The sequence below is a fragment of the Branchiostoma floridae genome, chromosome 10, assembly GCF_000003815.2.
Source record: "Branchiostoma floridae strain S238N-H82 chromosome 10, Bfl_VNyyK, whole genome shotgun sequence".
Classification (NCBI taxonomy): Eukaryota; Metazoa; Chordata; class Leptocardii; order Amphioxiformes; family Branchiostomatidae; genus Branchiostoma; species Branchiostoma floridae.
Window position 1 is genome coordinate 6,028,741 of NC_049988.1, and position 16,074 is coordinate 6,044,814.

At 39.8% G+C, this 16,074-nt stretch overlaps 1 protein-coding gene and 1 long non-coding RNA gene across 3 annotated transcripts; one reads left to right on the top strand and one right to left on the bottom strand.

Moving 5' to 3' along the window:
* The first annotated feature begins 7,457 nt into the window (after positions 1-7,457).
* On the top strand, positions 7,458-12,255 carry LOC118425168 (ribosomal RNA-processing protein 7 homolog A-like). 2 transcript variants are annotated; one of them, XM_035833998.1, is made up of 5 exons: positions 7,458-7,811; positions 8,978-9,229; positions 9,294-9,315; positions 10,277-10,381; positions 11,342-12,255. In XM_035833998.1, the coding sequence occupies exons 1-5, from the start codon at positions 7,558-7,560 to the stop codon at positions 11,567-11,569; spliced, it is 861 nt and encodes a 286-aa protein (XP_035689891.1). In that variant the 5' UTR covers positions 7,458-7,557; the 3' UTR covers positions 11,570-12,255. The 2 variants fall into 2 exon arrangements, with proteins under 2 accessions (XP_035689891.1, XP_035689890.1); XM_035833997.1 differs by lacking the exon at positions 9,294-9,315 and having other exon boundaries at positions 8,978-9,251.
* LOC118425171 lies at positions 12,109-15,526 on the bottom strand. Its single transcript, XR_004832276.1, has 2 exons — positions 15,366-15,526; positions 12,109-14,303 (listed from the first exon to the last, which is right to left on the bottom strand). It is a non-coding gene; the product is annotated as an uncharacterized LOC118425171 (long non-coding RNA).
* Between the last annotated feature and the right edge of the window lie 548 nt (positions 15,527-16,074).

Sequence of the window (16,074 nt, forward strand, 5' to 3'; positions counted from 1 at the left end):
CTAACAAATCACTAACTTCTTGAATCTTCTTAACTCTTAGGTGGTACATAAAGGAGGAGTTGGGCGTAGCCGTCAAACCATATATGTGAATGAATTCGGTGCTTTCACTTGTAAATTAGTTAATCGGCAGAATAGTTGTGGCACTCTAGGGGATGGGGGATTTTTTCACACTTTTTATTTTGACTAAACAGGAGGATAACTTTGCGCAAGCTTCTGTATCGCTTACAACGCGTATTTTGGAGAACAGTCCACAAATATTTAACCCATACAAGAGCGACGTGGAATTAAACAACAAATCTTTTTAAAAAGTTGTGCCTTGCCGCGTGTTAGGGATATCGTCAGGAAAAAGTAGGTCAGCACTTCAAGCCCGGCAAGGCAAAATGCTGTGCCTTGGCAAAAACACAATACAATGACTGTTTTACTGTTTCTGAAAGAGCTAACCAAGAGGAGTAAAATGCTTTTTAGATGAAGCGAATATCTTGAAGGGTTGCTGAGATATGGCTCCACAAAGTTGCCAAAACCTACCCTCAGATATGGCCGGCTGCGCGATAAACGATGAAAATTTAAAAAAATACCTTTTTTGAGGGGTGATGAAAAGGTAAATAAAGGCTGCAAAGCTTGTTTTGTCTTATTTCCCCGTAATATGTACTACATAGAATCACTCCACAGAGTTCTGAACATTCATGGCATTTTATTATGCTTTTACACAGGGTCGAAGTATGCAGCACCCACTGGTGTCCTTTCACACTATAATTGTCATCTTACCTGTAATTCTTTAAGAAATAAGTAGATTTGGGTTTAAAAGTTCACATTTTGGGTTACAGTCAATGGTGTTTTTTGCACCAGTTGAGTCGCATTGTAGAAGATTAAATATCATACTTCATATACTTTTGCAATGTACACAACATTATGGTATCTTATATTACCAACAATGTCACATCTATAGAATATCAGCAATATTAATTGCCTTATAACAAGGTCAACTTCGTCAAGGTGAAAGGTAAGTGTGTGAATATGTCGCATTATTTTCATGTTGAGCCATTATGTTACACTGTATCAACAGTACAACTTTACACTTAGATAATAAAATATAGAAGACAGATGTTTGTACTAATAAGAGATAAAATATCAATAGGTAGACATTGTGTAAACACTAAATTTATTAGGACAAGTTCAACATTTTTCAAGGTCAAAGGCTCAGTCTTCAGCATACATACAATCGACACAGATTTCTTTGATGTACTTGCAGGTACATGAACTTCTCCTTATTTAATCAATACTATAAATAGTATAATGCAATGTAAACTACTTTTTACAAAAACAACAGGCTTACTTATCATTTTCTGTGGTTACTGGTAGCAACAGTATTCTTTAAGAAACATAATGCTAATAGCACTGGCTGCACAACTTGTCAACATTATGTTTGACCTCTACCATTCAATATCTCCGCTCCGCTCTCCAGTCTTATATCAGCTACATCTAGTACTTGGTGCAATCTACACTCCACCTGAAAAACCAAATTATTTGAGTTTCATGATTAACATGTCTACCATCATGGTGATAATGTTCTTCCATCTGAGGGGGTGACGACCTACTCCAGTACCACGTCTGATGTTCATCTACATCATCATCTTTCTTATAACTTATGACTTCTTTCTTTCTTGTGACGAAAGATTCAGAATGATCCAATAATGAAATGAAGAATTCAATAAAGAAAGAAAGGCAAGTTGGGGTAAGGAATAGATTAACTTATTATCATTGATTAAGTATATAAATACCTGCAACAAGATGGAAGGAGGTAAGTGTCACTGTTTCTGAGCCATCTTCTGCGACTGAACCTCAGTACCAACTGCGACAACCTCGCCCGGTCGGTAGGAACCTGGCTTATAGTAGAGACAAGAGTATAATATTGCAGGTAAGTACATATTTATGACTTTTGCTACACCAGAAAAACCCTTGGCACAATCTGACAAAGAGTACACAATCTGGTTGCACACATTTTTCATGTTGACAAAAATGTCATTAGTGTTTTGAAAAAAATTAGGCATAGGTTACCCGGCTGACCCCTATCAGGGGGCACGGTGTCTCAAGTTCAACAAGTGAAAAAAATACAAAATGGTACTTCAGTCTTGGAACGAGGCAAGGGATGATTCACACCAACAGTAACGATGACATTGAAAATACAATTGATATTTTCTTAAAAATTGGGCATGGGTACCTCAAGTTACCATAGTGCCTCAAGTTCAACAAGTGAAAAAAAAATACTAGTAGTACACAACAGGCCAATCAATGATCCATATGTAAAATATGCTAAAGAAAGCAATAAACTAAGAATAATTAATAAGAAATAATTACTAAGAAACATTTTACATACATGTAAGTTTCATGACTAAAACATGGATAAAGAAACACTGCATAGAAATTATATTGCTGGGATTGACTTGAGAAAAAAGTGTTCAAAAGCACATTTTCTTCAACATGCCCCCCTCCCCCAAACACTACAAATTGTCTCAAGTATTTTACCTTGAAATTCTTCATCCATAGCGTCAAAAAAGGTTCTATTTGTGCCGCTTCAGTCACATATCCTCCGTTTCTGAGGGGCACGCGGCCCAAAATTTGGCGCGTTTGGAGCGCCGCCGCCCGGCCAAATCGGGGCGATCGTCGGGGAAAACAGCTCGGCACTTCGCCTTTGTGTATGCTAGAAACATGCCGATGACATCAAAACGTAGCCCTGTTTTTTGTCGTCATTTTGGCACCAGGAACAAGAAGAAAAAAATAGAATTCGTTCAGTGATTTTTATCATTAAAGATCGACAGGTCCTTTCAAATTGACTTTTATCTCCCGAAAAATTAATTTTTATGTTCCAGGCATCATTTTAAAGCTTGAAATGTGCTCCTTCAAATGGTACAACTTTCATTTTGCCGCAGTCTAAGACAGCGAAGCGCAAGCGCAGTAAAGTTGGGGTTCCCCAGCGCCTGCAGCCGGAAGTGTGGAACCACGATCCGAAGCCCCGGCCTCCCCGCTTACGGCGCGCCGTTTTCACCGGCAAATTTCTGGCGTTTTAAACAATTTTCAAGCAAAAGAAACACATCACAAGAAAGAGAAACTTATATCCTTTATTTTGATGGGTAAATTTGCCCCTAGAACCGGATACTTTTTGTACCGCGGGTGTGGGAAGATGGTAGTAAATTTACGGATCGCCGTACGGCAGAGGGTTTTCGTGGTAGCGTTGAAATACCTAGTCAGACGTTCTTGAGACGTTTTGATGACGTCATTGCCTACTTATATATTCAAATGAAATGCATTGGTCTAATTAGGCATTTATTTCATCTTTATGAATAGGTAATGCAAATTATTATGCGAGATAATTCACTTGATTATATTTTACTCCAATGGATCTGAAATATCACCATACGAACGCTTCATTCATTCGATGTAACCAGATGTTAAGAGGCTTTCAGTACCGACCACAGCTGTTATCAAATGCGTAAAAGGGAGGTATAAAGCTTGACTGGGATGTACTGTTGGTCGCATAAGCCGCAAGTTTGTTCACGAGAAAGAGAACTGGGAAAGGCCTTTGGAAGGGCCTTTGGAAGGGCTGGGTTAACATTGAACCATTGAACCGTTGAACCATGTAAATAATGGGGCATAGAGCCTTGCCGCGTCGTGCACGGCAAGACAAAAAGACAGCCTTTGTCCTGACCGCGTACGAAGTCTGTGGTTTATGACAAGACATGCATGTATGGAATACATACTTAAAATCTTTGAGAAGTGTATGCATGCTGAATGGATATTTTGGAAACACGTGGAAACTTATCTGTTGTATATTGTAACTTTTTCACATAAAATCATATTCTTAGCTAGGACACCGGCTAATGTGAAATTATGACAAACACTTTCACATTAAATAACATTTTGATCTGTTTTGTGAAAAAATATGATTTCAACTTTACATAATTTCACATTCGCCTCCGTCCAGTTTGCGAAGTAAAACCGTTTCACATCACTTCACATTTTGTCACATTTCACATTCACATTTTTTTTGGTCACGTTTTGGGTTGTGCGATTTCACATTATCGATTCACATTTTTCGAAGGGTCACATTGATTCACATAAAATAACATTTGATGATTCACATTTTGAAAATAAATCACATTTTGGGTTTCACATTTTTCCAAAGGAAGTCACATTAAATCACATTTTCTCGGCATCGTGCACTAAATTCACATAATTTTCACATGTATGCACCTTGTAGTGGCCTGTGCAGAACTTTTCGCTGTTTGTCACAGCAGCTTTTGCAATAATATTCTATAATTTTTTCTACAGTACAAGTTCCGTGTCAATAATCATATCTTTTCTCTTTTGGTGACACTAGCAAATTTGTATGAAGGATATTCTCTTACAAGGTCTCTTAAAAGTCTTAAACAATACAATCTTGGTCCTCTCAGAGGACCTCACTCAGAGTTGCATTTTGTATTTAAAAACATTGGTCACATTTCCATTTTGAGATCTTCTGAATCAATTCATCTGATGCTTGTGAATCTTCTGTCTAATCCTTTGGCTCATTTCACGCATATGGCCTTTAATTTCACGCATAATACTTTGATTTGATTTCCAGGCTGTTGTCCTAGCATTAGTTTCTCATCTGACAGTTTGGATGACAGACATTTTATCTTGACAAAGCCTCTTCCTAAATCTCTCACAAAGCCTCCTCTGTATTTGAGGCATGTCTTCTTCCAATGCTGATCGAGCTCGGTTGATATCAATGAGGATAGTACACTGCAGTGATCATCTGATATTTATGTACCTTTTTTATGTCAGTTTATTTTCTCATTGTCAAAGTGTTTATCATTTCTTGTAAACTTAAACCAATAAAAGCTATGATGCTGGCCTTCTCTGTGAGCTACCATAGACTCTTGAACCAAGCTTCATAGTCTCATCTGGACAGCCTATAATTAAATGTATCATGCAAATATTACTGGTAATAACTTATGCATGGTTTGTCTTTAATTCAATGATTCAATCAGAGATTCTGTCAGAGCAAGGATGTTATATAGAGAATAATAATGTCCTTGGTCAGAGGCCTATTGTACTCAATCCTGCATGCTTTATTAGTTTCGATTTCTTTATGTTTCTTCTTAGTCTGATATTTCACTGCTCTCTCTCTCTCTCTCTCTCACTCTCACCTTCTTTTTCTCTCTTGCTCTCTCTCGCTCACACACCTTCTCTTTCTCTCTCGCTCTCTCTCACTCACCTCTTTCTCTCTCTCTCACTCTTTCTCTCACTCACTCACTCACTCACTCACTCACTCTCACCCTCTCTCTCTCAGTTTAGATATACAGAAATGAAGTTAAACACTGGTGGCTGTTGCCACTGCAGTTTCAGGATCAATTGGTCCCCAGACGTCTTAGCTCTTTATGCCTTACAAGACTGCTTTGAATTGATGATTGTGTGTCTCTAGAAATACTGCCCAGAGACATAAATCCTGACCTGCCTTTTATGATTTATCTTTTTAGTTTTCCATGCCTTTTACATTACCTTTTCATTGTTCCCTTGCTACAAAACTAACAAATGCCCTATTTTTGTCTTTTTTCTCTCTTTTAGAACCTTGAATTCTGAGATGTGTTGACCTATTAGCTGTTCAATTCTTTCTATCGAAGTGAACAAACTTCTAGTTCTTTAGACAGAACCGCTGGAAATTGAAGGTCAACAAATGACAGATTCTAAACAATGTATGCAATCAAAATATTTCAAATTTGTTGCTTGAAACTTTTCTGTGAGCTGAAATTCTGTGAACATGCAAGCCTTTCCTAAAGCATTTGTCAATTTTAGAGCTACAATGCTGATGTTGATGATGATGATGACTAAGGGTGATGGTGATGTTGATAAGAGTAATGATGATGATGATGATCTTGATGGTAATTATCAAATTGTGATGATGATAATTATGATGATGATAATGATAAGAGTAATGATAATGATGATGATGGTAATAGTTGTGATGATGATGATGATGTTGATGGTGAGATGATGATGATGATGATGATGATGATGGTGATAATTGTGATGATGATGATGATGACAATACAGAAATAGCAGAAAAAAAGAAAATTAAAAATTCATAGTGTTAGCCTATAATATGATCATATCATACCATGTTAGGCTACATTACATTACACTACATTATGTCCTGTTTCGTTGAATCATATCATTAGACTATATAGTATTGTACTATAGATTTGCATATGCAGCATGGCAGCACATAAATGTACAAAATATTACGTCCCTCTATGGTTAGCTAGATATGATCTGTCACAGTATCAGTCATAAAATGATGTTAATCAAACTACATGTACTTGAACTGTTAGATATTATTCAATATAATTAATCTATTCATTGAATTGTCTGGACGGTAATCTTGACAATTGAGTAAAATATATAAATCAATACATGAAAATGAATTACTTTGCAGGGATATATCAAGCTTTCTATTATAACAAGTCGGACAATGTTATGCTAATCATGTTCAGTAATGTTGAAAAATGACTACTCTTATTTCATGTCAACATTGTACAATCATTCTGACAAGAAATAAAGTATAGATTTGAACTGCTGTGTCTCTGTCTTGTTTGTCTGCCTTCTGTTTTTAAAAACACAAAGTTTAACGAGTTCAGGTCTATTCTGATTACTTATTAATTGGCTATACCAATTTAATATGTTGGTTCTCATATTCATAAATAATACTTGTCTGAAATTGTATATTGGTACACACTATATGGAGTGAGTAAAGTTTGAGTCAAGTTTTAACCCTTTGTTTAAATCTTGCTTTCTTATAATTGCTGAATTTTGGCAAAGATATATGATGAGAACAAGGAAGATATAATGATGTGTCCTAAGTAAAAGGAAATCATCAGCCACCAGCTGAAATACTTTGCATGAATTAAGCTAGACTTTAAAGAAATTTAATTTAAGAGATTTATTGTGAACCAGATACTTTAAATGCAGAAATATTCGCGGTGGATTATGGAATATACGAACCCATCGTTAAAACCATCATTTGCAAACATACAGGCATTTTTTTCAGTATTTCACTCTATTTTGTAACATTTCTCCTGCTCTTCGCTTCTTTTTGTCGAACTGCATTGTTTGTTCTCAGAATCTTTGATGGTACATTTGTTTGTAGAACTCACAAGAGCCAACAGGTGGTTTTGTGATGCTATTTTTGGTACCATCCATTAGCGCCGCCTACTGGTTCTTACAAAAAGTGCATAAAAGTAAGGAATAATTGCTGATGCCATCCAAACGATTTTATTGATGTAAGTTATGGCGTATTGACGGTAAAAAGTACTTATTTTAAGCCATAACATAATAATTGAAAATATCCTCAAAAAATCAATGATATAACTATGTGTATCATTTTATTTTTTCTGTTTAGAGTTTTAAGGGAAAACAATCTACCTTTGCATGCAGTGTAATGACCTTTGACATCCACATGTGCACGCACGAACAAATTTCTTTCGGTTTCTTCTTGTGAATTCCTTCCATAAAACCCTCAAAATGAAGAAAACCGCTGCTCCCAATGTATCGGAAGAACCCAATTCCTTCGTACAAGTGTGCCAGGGGTTTTCGGTGAGCGGTTTTACCGCCGTGCCGGTGAAATTCAGCTCCGGGTGCCAGGCGTGCCAGCTGCTGTACTTGAAGCCGCACCAAGTCCGTGGGACAGACGATAACAAACCTGCAGGAAGAACTCTGTTTGTACTAAACGTACCGCCTTACTGTACCAAGGACTGTCTACACAGACTCTTCTCAAGGTAAGAACTGTTTGTACTAAACGTGCCGCCTTACTGTACCAAGGACTGTCTACACAGACTCTTCTCAAGGTAAGAACTGTTTGTACTAAACGTACCGCCTTACTGTACCAAGGACTGTCTACACAGACTCTTCTCAAGGTAAGAACTGTTTGTACTAAACGTACCGCCTTACTGTACCAAGGACTGTCTACACAGGCTCTTCTCAAGGTAAGAACTGTTTGTACTAAACGTACCACCTTACTGTACCAAGGACTGTCTACACAGGCTCTTCTCAAGGTAAGAACTGTTTGTACTAAACGTACCACCTTACTGTACCAAGGACTGTCTACACAGGCTCTTCTCAAGGTAAGAACTGTTTGTACTAAACGTACCGCCTTACTGTACCAAGGACTGTCTACACAGGCTCTTCTCAAGGTAAGAACTGTTTGTACTAAACGTGCCGCCTTACTGTACCAAGGACTGTCTACACAGGCTCTTCTCAAGGTAAGAACTGTTGTACTAAACGTACCGCCTTACTGTACCAAGGACTGTCTACACAGGCTCTTCTCAAGGTAAGAACTGTTTGTACTAAACGTACAACCTTACTGTACCAAGGACTGTCTACACAGGCTCTTCTCAAGGTAAGAACTGTTTGTACTACTAGTAAACGTACCACCTTACTGTACCAAGGACTGTCTACACAGGCTCTTCTCAAGGTAACGGACGTAATCAGTGCAGAAACTATTGTTATATGTGCTGTATATTCATGGGACCTGCTATGCAATCAAGGCAGAAGATAATGGGGAGGGGGTAGGTATGCATGTAATTTTCCCTCTCTCTAGCGTCAGAGATTGATGCAGAGTATTAGTAATCATATCATTACAGACTTATTTGATTGTTTCTAATATAAAGTCTGAGATGCAGATACAGAGCTGGTGTGTTACGCCGAAGGGCGGTTATATCGGCTATAAAGATACAGATACAGATGCCTTTGAAAGACTGTAATGGACTCTCTGTAACTGTAAACAACCTTTAACCCAGCAAAAAATAAGACATTTAAATTTCAGGCACATGAATTTTTTATGTGCTTGCCCGATAGAACAAGAGAATTCTGGAGAGCTTGTCCGACCCTATGTGAACGGGACCATGGTTAAAATCTAAAAAATGCCAATCTTTTACTTTTGCAGATGTGGGATGGTGGAGGCCGTCCATTTCTGCGAGCGCCCGGGAGGACAGGTCTACGCAGACGACCCGAGCACATTCTTCCCAACATCGCAGGAAATCCGAACATTTAAGGTCGCGTACGTCGTGTTTGAGAAGCCGGCGGGGTTGAAGAAAGCCGCGGGGCTGAAGCTGTCCGAACCGTTCGTGTTGTCAACCAGAGATCAGCCTGTTGTCACCGGTATGAAGAAATGGTGCCAGAAGTACACACAGGACAGGCCTGATGTGGAACAGTTACAGGTAGGGTATGAAGAAATGGTGTCAGAAGTACACACAGGACAGGCCTGATGTGACAGAGTTACAGGTAGGGTATGAAGAAATGGTGCCAGAAGTACACACAGGACAGGCCTGATGTGGAACAGTTACAGGTAGGGTATGAAGAAATGGTGCCAGAAGTACACAGGACAGGCCTGATGTGGAACAGTTACAGGTAGGGTATGAAGAAATGGTGCCAGAAGTACACACAGGACAGGACAGGCCTGATGTGGAACAGTTACAGGTAGGGTATGAAGAAATGGTGCCAGAAGTACACACAGGACAGGCCTGATGTGGAACAGTTACAGGTAGGGCATGAAGAAATGGTGTCAGAAGTACACACAGGACAGGCCTGATGTGACAGAGTTACAGGTACTAGATAGAGTAGGATCAGGGGGCAAATCTTTCCGTCACATGTATGGTCAGGGCGCAAACTTACAGGGGAAAGTTAGGGTCAGAATTCAGGGGGCAAATATTTGGTTCAAATGTTGGGTCAGGGTGCAAATTTACAGGGGAAAGATAGGGTCAGAAGTCAGGGGGCAAATATTTGGGTCAAATGTTGGGTCAGGGCGCAAAACAAAAGTGAGCTGGACAGTTACATAGCACAGAATGACAAGTATATTTAGAATGTAGATGTCTTCCCTGATTAGTATATCCTATTGTGTATACTGTTCCCATGGTAACTGTTGTTGTTTATTCAGAGTGAGCTGGACAGTTACATGACACAGAATGACAAACATATTCCCTGATCAGTATAACCTATTGTGTATACTGTTCCCATGGTAACTGTTGTTGTTTGTACAGAGTGAGCTGGACAGTTACATGACACAGAATGACAAACATATTCCCTGATCAGTATAACCTATTGTGTGTACCGTTCCCATGGTAACTGTTGTTGTTTGTTCAGAGTGAGCTGGACAGTTACATGGCACAGAATGACAAACATATTCCCTGATCAGTATATCCTATTGTGTGTACTGTTCCCATGGTAACTGTTGTTGTTTATTCAGAGTGAGCTGGACAGTTACATGGCGGACTATGACAAGCGTAAACAGGAGGAGCTGGAGAGAGAGAAGTCCCGCGGGGAGGAACCAGACGAGGAAGGATGGATAACGGTTGGTTACCTTCACAAAACACTGTTTTTACACTAAGAATGGTTTGCATGTGTGTTATGTATGTGTGTTTGTGTGTGTGTGTAGTTGTGTAGGAGTGGATGTGTGTGTGTGTAGGAGTGTATGTTTGTGTAACTATGTGTAACGTTATATGTGTGTGTGTGTGTGTGTGTACATGTATGATTGAGTGTGTGAGTGTGTATGAGTGAGTGTGTGTGTATGCATGTGTCTGTCTGTGTATGAGTGCCTGTTTGTGTATGAGTATGTGACTGTGTGTGTGTATGAGTGCATGTGTCTGTATGTGTGTGTATGAGTGTGTGTGAGTTTCTGACTTTGAGTGTGTATGTGTGTGTGTATGGCTGAGTGTGTATGTGTGTGTGTGTGTATGTGTGTATGAGTGTGTGTGTGTGTGTATGAGTGTGTGTGTGTGTGTGTGTGTATGAGTATGTGTGTGTATGTGTGTGTGTGTATGAGTGTGTATATGTGACTATGAGTGTGTATATGTGTGTGTATGTGTATGGCTGAGTGTGTGTGTGTTTGTGTGTGTGTATGTGTATGGCTGAGTGTGTGTGTGTTTGTGTGTGTGTGTATGTGTATGTTTGTATGTGTGTGTATGTGTATGGCTGAGTGTGTGTGTGCATGTGTGTTCACATCTTTTTGAGTGTTTGACCATGAACTGCATGTCAATTTGTTTCTATATCTTCCACTTTGGGCAATGTAGTTAGATTAATGCTAGGGTCCCTTACAGCTTGTTTAAGTACTGCATAAGTACTTAGCTAATTATCATGTGTGTTAAAAGATTTTGATATTTATAGGCAGGGCTTGTCCAAGGAAAAAGCCATTTCATTGCTATCCACCAAATTAAACAAACACACGAGATGAAACTTTAGGTAGTTATATTTCTGACCAATCTTCTAGAAATTTCGTTCTATTGATTAATCTTTGCCCATCAACTTTTCCCAGGTTACCCGTCATGGCCGAACCCCCGGCGCGCCGCGTACAGAAGCCATGGAGAAAAAAGCGCTGAAACGGGAGAAGAAGAAACGGTCGCGGCGCGAGCTGATGAACTTCTACACGTTCCAGATCCGAGAGTCCAAACGGGAACACATCGCACAGCTCAGGAGAAAGTTTGAAGAAGACAAGGACAAGATAGCCACAATGAAGGCAAACAGGAGGTTTAGACCATACTAGTTGTTCAAATACTGTGGATCGTTAAATATTTCCAGCTATTTAATGTTCTTACCATGTCACTGCTATCTCATCGCACAGCTCAGGAGAACCTTTGAAGAAGACAAGGACAAGATAGCAACAATGAAGGCAAACAGGAGGTTTAGACCATACTAGCTGTTCAAATACTGTGGATCGTTAAATATTTCCAGCTATTTAATGTTCTTACCATGTCACTGCTATCTCATCGCACAGCTCAGGAGAACCTTTGAAGAAGACAAGGACAAGATAGCAACAATGAAGGCAAACAGGAGGTTTAGACCATACTAGCTGTTCAAATACTGTGGATCGTTAAATATTTCCAGCTATTTTATGTTCATGGTGTCACTACAAACTCATCGCACTGGTAACACATGCCCTTACATTTCTTACTATGGTTCAAAGGAGAAAGTAAACACTATAGGAATGGCACTTTTACCATCCTGCTGCCAAAATAAGTCCCTGCAAGTTAAATCAATTTGTAATCTCTTCAGATCGTATGTACCTGAAAAAACTGTGTTTTGTCTTTTTGTTACTATCATAATTGCTACGTGTACACTTAATTTCAAAATACATCAGTGGAAAAGGACAACTGAAAATTTGTCAAACAGTGAGCTTCACATAAGTATATCTTCTAAAGCTAGAAGTTTTGACAAATAAAAAGACAGACGGTACAACTTCACTCTTTTTGTCATATTTTTTATTCAGATACCTTAAACCCTTCATTGGACTTATATTCCATGGCTGATACCACATGCTGAACAATTCATACAGAATGCATACATATATTGTCTGGTTCTCCCTTTGTTTTGCATACTCTTTATATTGCCACACTACCTCAAAACTATTACAAAAACAAACACAATAGCATGAATTTTGACTTATGAAATCTAATCTGTGTTGATGCAATCCATATTGAAGATTTTCCACTGTCTTCCAACACCCAAATTTTCTTACCTCGAATTTTCAGTCGCACTTCTGTCAACCTTCTTCAGGAGTGACCATTCAGTTACTCTGATCACGTGACTTAGAGACACGTGATTCGAGTAACGAATCATAAGTGCCTGACAAATTTTGGTGTTGTATGACTGGAAAATATTCAATACAATAAAACATAGTAAAAAAATCACAACACAACATGCTATATGTACAATCTTTCTACTCTTAATTAAATCTACGACAATACTACCTCCATATGCAGGTTAGTGCAGGGGAAATTGAAGCTGTACAGGCATTACCAGATATATATAATATATTTACCTCCACCAAACATGCACTCACCCATAATAAAAAATTGCTTCAACATTTTTACTCAGTAAAGGGGTTGAAAATCTACGTGAATTGGTGTGACTTCAGTAAGTGTTCATTATTAGCATTACATGTATGTTATTGATAAGGTGAGTAGCAATAATTATGTACTACTAATAATCATGATTGACCTAAGAACTTGATACACACATTAAGCAGTAAAATGGTAAGATACATGTTATCGGTAATAATAAGATTACATGCTTTCTACCCTTAAATCCAAGATAAGTAATACTATTGGCAGCTTTCTGTTATACCGTCTATGCTATACGAAATAGATCACTTGTTCTCAGGACCTTTTAAAAACATATACAGTCTTGCCTACCCATGCTGCTTGTGATGTAATACTTAGTAATATGTCTTGCATAAGTCTAAGAATTCTTAAGTCTATAAGGTCACAGATCATGAGAACTCCCCTTTAAGCCATTCAAGCCCCAGGGCATTTGGATTGGGCTTCTAAATCTTCAAGAACTATAACTACGTAATGGTATTTTTCAATGGAATCAATGTTTGCTTTCAGGAAAGCATGCATGAGATGGCAATCGGTTACTTCCTCGATTTCCGGAAAATGGCGATGGCATTTACTTACTGGTTCCTGTTCAGAATCATTTAGTGGTTTTTGTTCCTGTTCTACTACTACTTGTTCAGAACGGCTGCCATCACAGCCAGCATTGTTGCCTGTTCTTTTTACCAATTCGATACCTATGTCCTTGAATGGCTTATCGTCAAGGCGACAGTGGAGATAGAACATGTGAATAATTATCGTGAGACCAGAAACGACGAGCGAGACAAGATTTGTCCACCATGCAATGCGGTACAGAGAAGCAAAAGACACAATGCAGTCTACAGTGAATTCCTCACTCACTTCACATTTAAAGTTATCCTCAATGCTATACAGAGAGCCATGAGGAACAACGTAAAAAAAACAAAATGAAAACCACAATCAAGATTGCAGTGGATAACTGCTTAGCCAAGTAACGATGGTATATCTTATTGCTGTCGACCAACTTTTCAACAAATCTTTTTAACTGTTTTTGGTCAGCAGGTTTTGGGATATATTTGGTTTGAGTTTTAGGGTCTTGGGATGCATCTGGTTTCAGAGTCTCATAAAGACCCTCAATATATTGTCGAATGAATTTAAGTTTACAAATAACCTCCCTGCCTCTTGTTATGTCCCAGACCTGATGTGGTGCGAACATAAAAACAGACTGTGCCACTAACATCATGGTAAATACTAAGTAATCGAAGCTTGTCTGTTTTCCACATTTAACATTGACAAAGTCATCAAGTTGTGTCGAGTACATCCTTGGGTCCACGAAGGCCACAGCTGACGATCCGTTGACGTTATCTGCATTTGCAGATACAGTTACAGCGCTCACAAGGTGCACAGGGAAGCATTCTAGACTGGCTTCTGTACAAAGAAAAATACAGATGCAGTCATGCCGTCAAATAGCCTTGGCACCATCAGATTACTACCGGGGTTCTCTCTCTCTCTCTCTCTCTCTCACTCTCTCTCTCTCTCTCTCTCTCTCTCTCTCTCTCTCGCTCGCTCGCGCTCTCTCGCTCTCTCTCGCTCGCTCGCTCGCTCTCGCTCTCTCTCTATCTCTCTCTATATCGCTCTCTCTCTCTCAAAATATACTAAACAAGAAGTCCTGCTTTAGTACCAAGGTCCCCCACCAGGGGGCCCAAATTCGAACCCCATCGTCGGATCAACACCACCTACCCACGTATTGTATTGTATGGGCCGACTACTCTCTCTTCACAGCCAGGGGCTGAATTGAGAGGAGCTTACCATAGACGGGGCTAAGTCGCAAGGGTCTGAAATGACAGCCTGTATACAGCGCCTATTGACCTCAATACGACAGTAATTACCCCAGATGCGGCCAGGGACTGTAGGTTTTGAACCACTCACACCGCACCATCGCACGTGTGGCGGGTTCTTTAACGTGCTTGGGGTATGGCTCTCCCCAAACACGTGACTTCCGTCCTATCCGAGGGACGGCCCTAACCGAAGCTAGGTGCTCATTTACACCTGAGTGAAGTGGGGAAAGTCGTGTACCTTTCCCAAGGGTTCAAGATCGGTGACATGGCATGATTCGAACCCCGGACCTCTAGGTCCTGAGCCAAACGCGCTGCCGATTACGCCACACGTTGACCAAACATCATTTCAGTCGCTCGAAACGTTCTGCGGACAAGCACGTACGCACACACGCCAGCAAAACTATACCTCCATTTTAAGTGTACTGTGTATGAGCCGTACAAATTCAAAATCCAGCTGGTCTTGTTACAAAAAAAGATTGTCTGAAACTATACATCAAACCATGCGACTCCTACGCCGTAAGGCGTCCACTGAAGTGTAGGTAACAAGTGTTAGCATTCCACGGATTCTCCATGTGAATGTGACTTAATTCTCTCTATGCTGGTTTTAGGATGTATATGATGGAAATTTATAATGCTGATTATGGCTACTGACCTTTGAGGATATTCCCTCCAACCACGAAGCTTGCCAGCGCGATGGGGATCCAGCATGACAAGATCTTGACCATGGGGTCAGCCCACAACTCGGCCCTTAAGGTTAGATGTACATCCGTCGGCGTCGTTACTGTACTTAGCAAACGTCCGATGGTCTCCATGTCGCCGGGACTGCAATTAAGAGTACATGATATTAATATCAGAGACACTTTGATAGACTTGACAAACAGAAAACCACACTGGTAGAGCGTTCGGGTTCGATACCCGCCATGCCCCCGACGTTGTGCCCTCGGGCACTTTACACGACCTTTCTTACTTCACCCAGGTGTAAAAATGGGTACCTGACTTCGGTCGAGAGTCTTTATTCTCTGCTCAATCAATGTGGACACGTCCTACCCTGTTGTGGTCTCTGGCGTGAACCCCGTCCACTGTTACGTGTCTCTAATACCCCTGTCACATTTGGCGAAAATCGATCGGACGACGATTCTGCGGCAATTGCCCGAGCCTCGCTTATAATGATAACCTTATTGCACAAAAATTGTACAAGGTACAAAGTATGTGACAGGGACGGTTTTCAGGTGAAAAACACGCGCAAACCTCTGTCGATTTTAGATATGGCCGATCTTCCATCAATACGCACGAAGATCGTGGATAATTTGACAGGGGTATTACCTAACCCCTCCACATACTAGTATGGTCCCAATTACAGG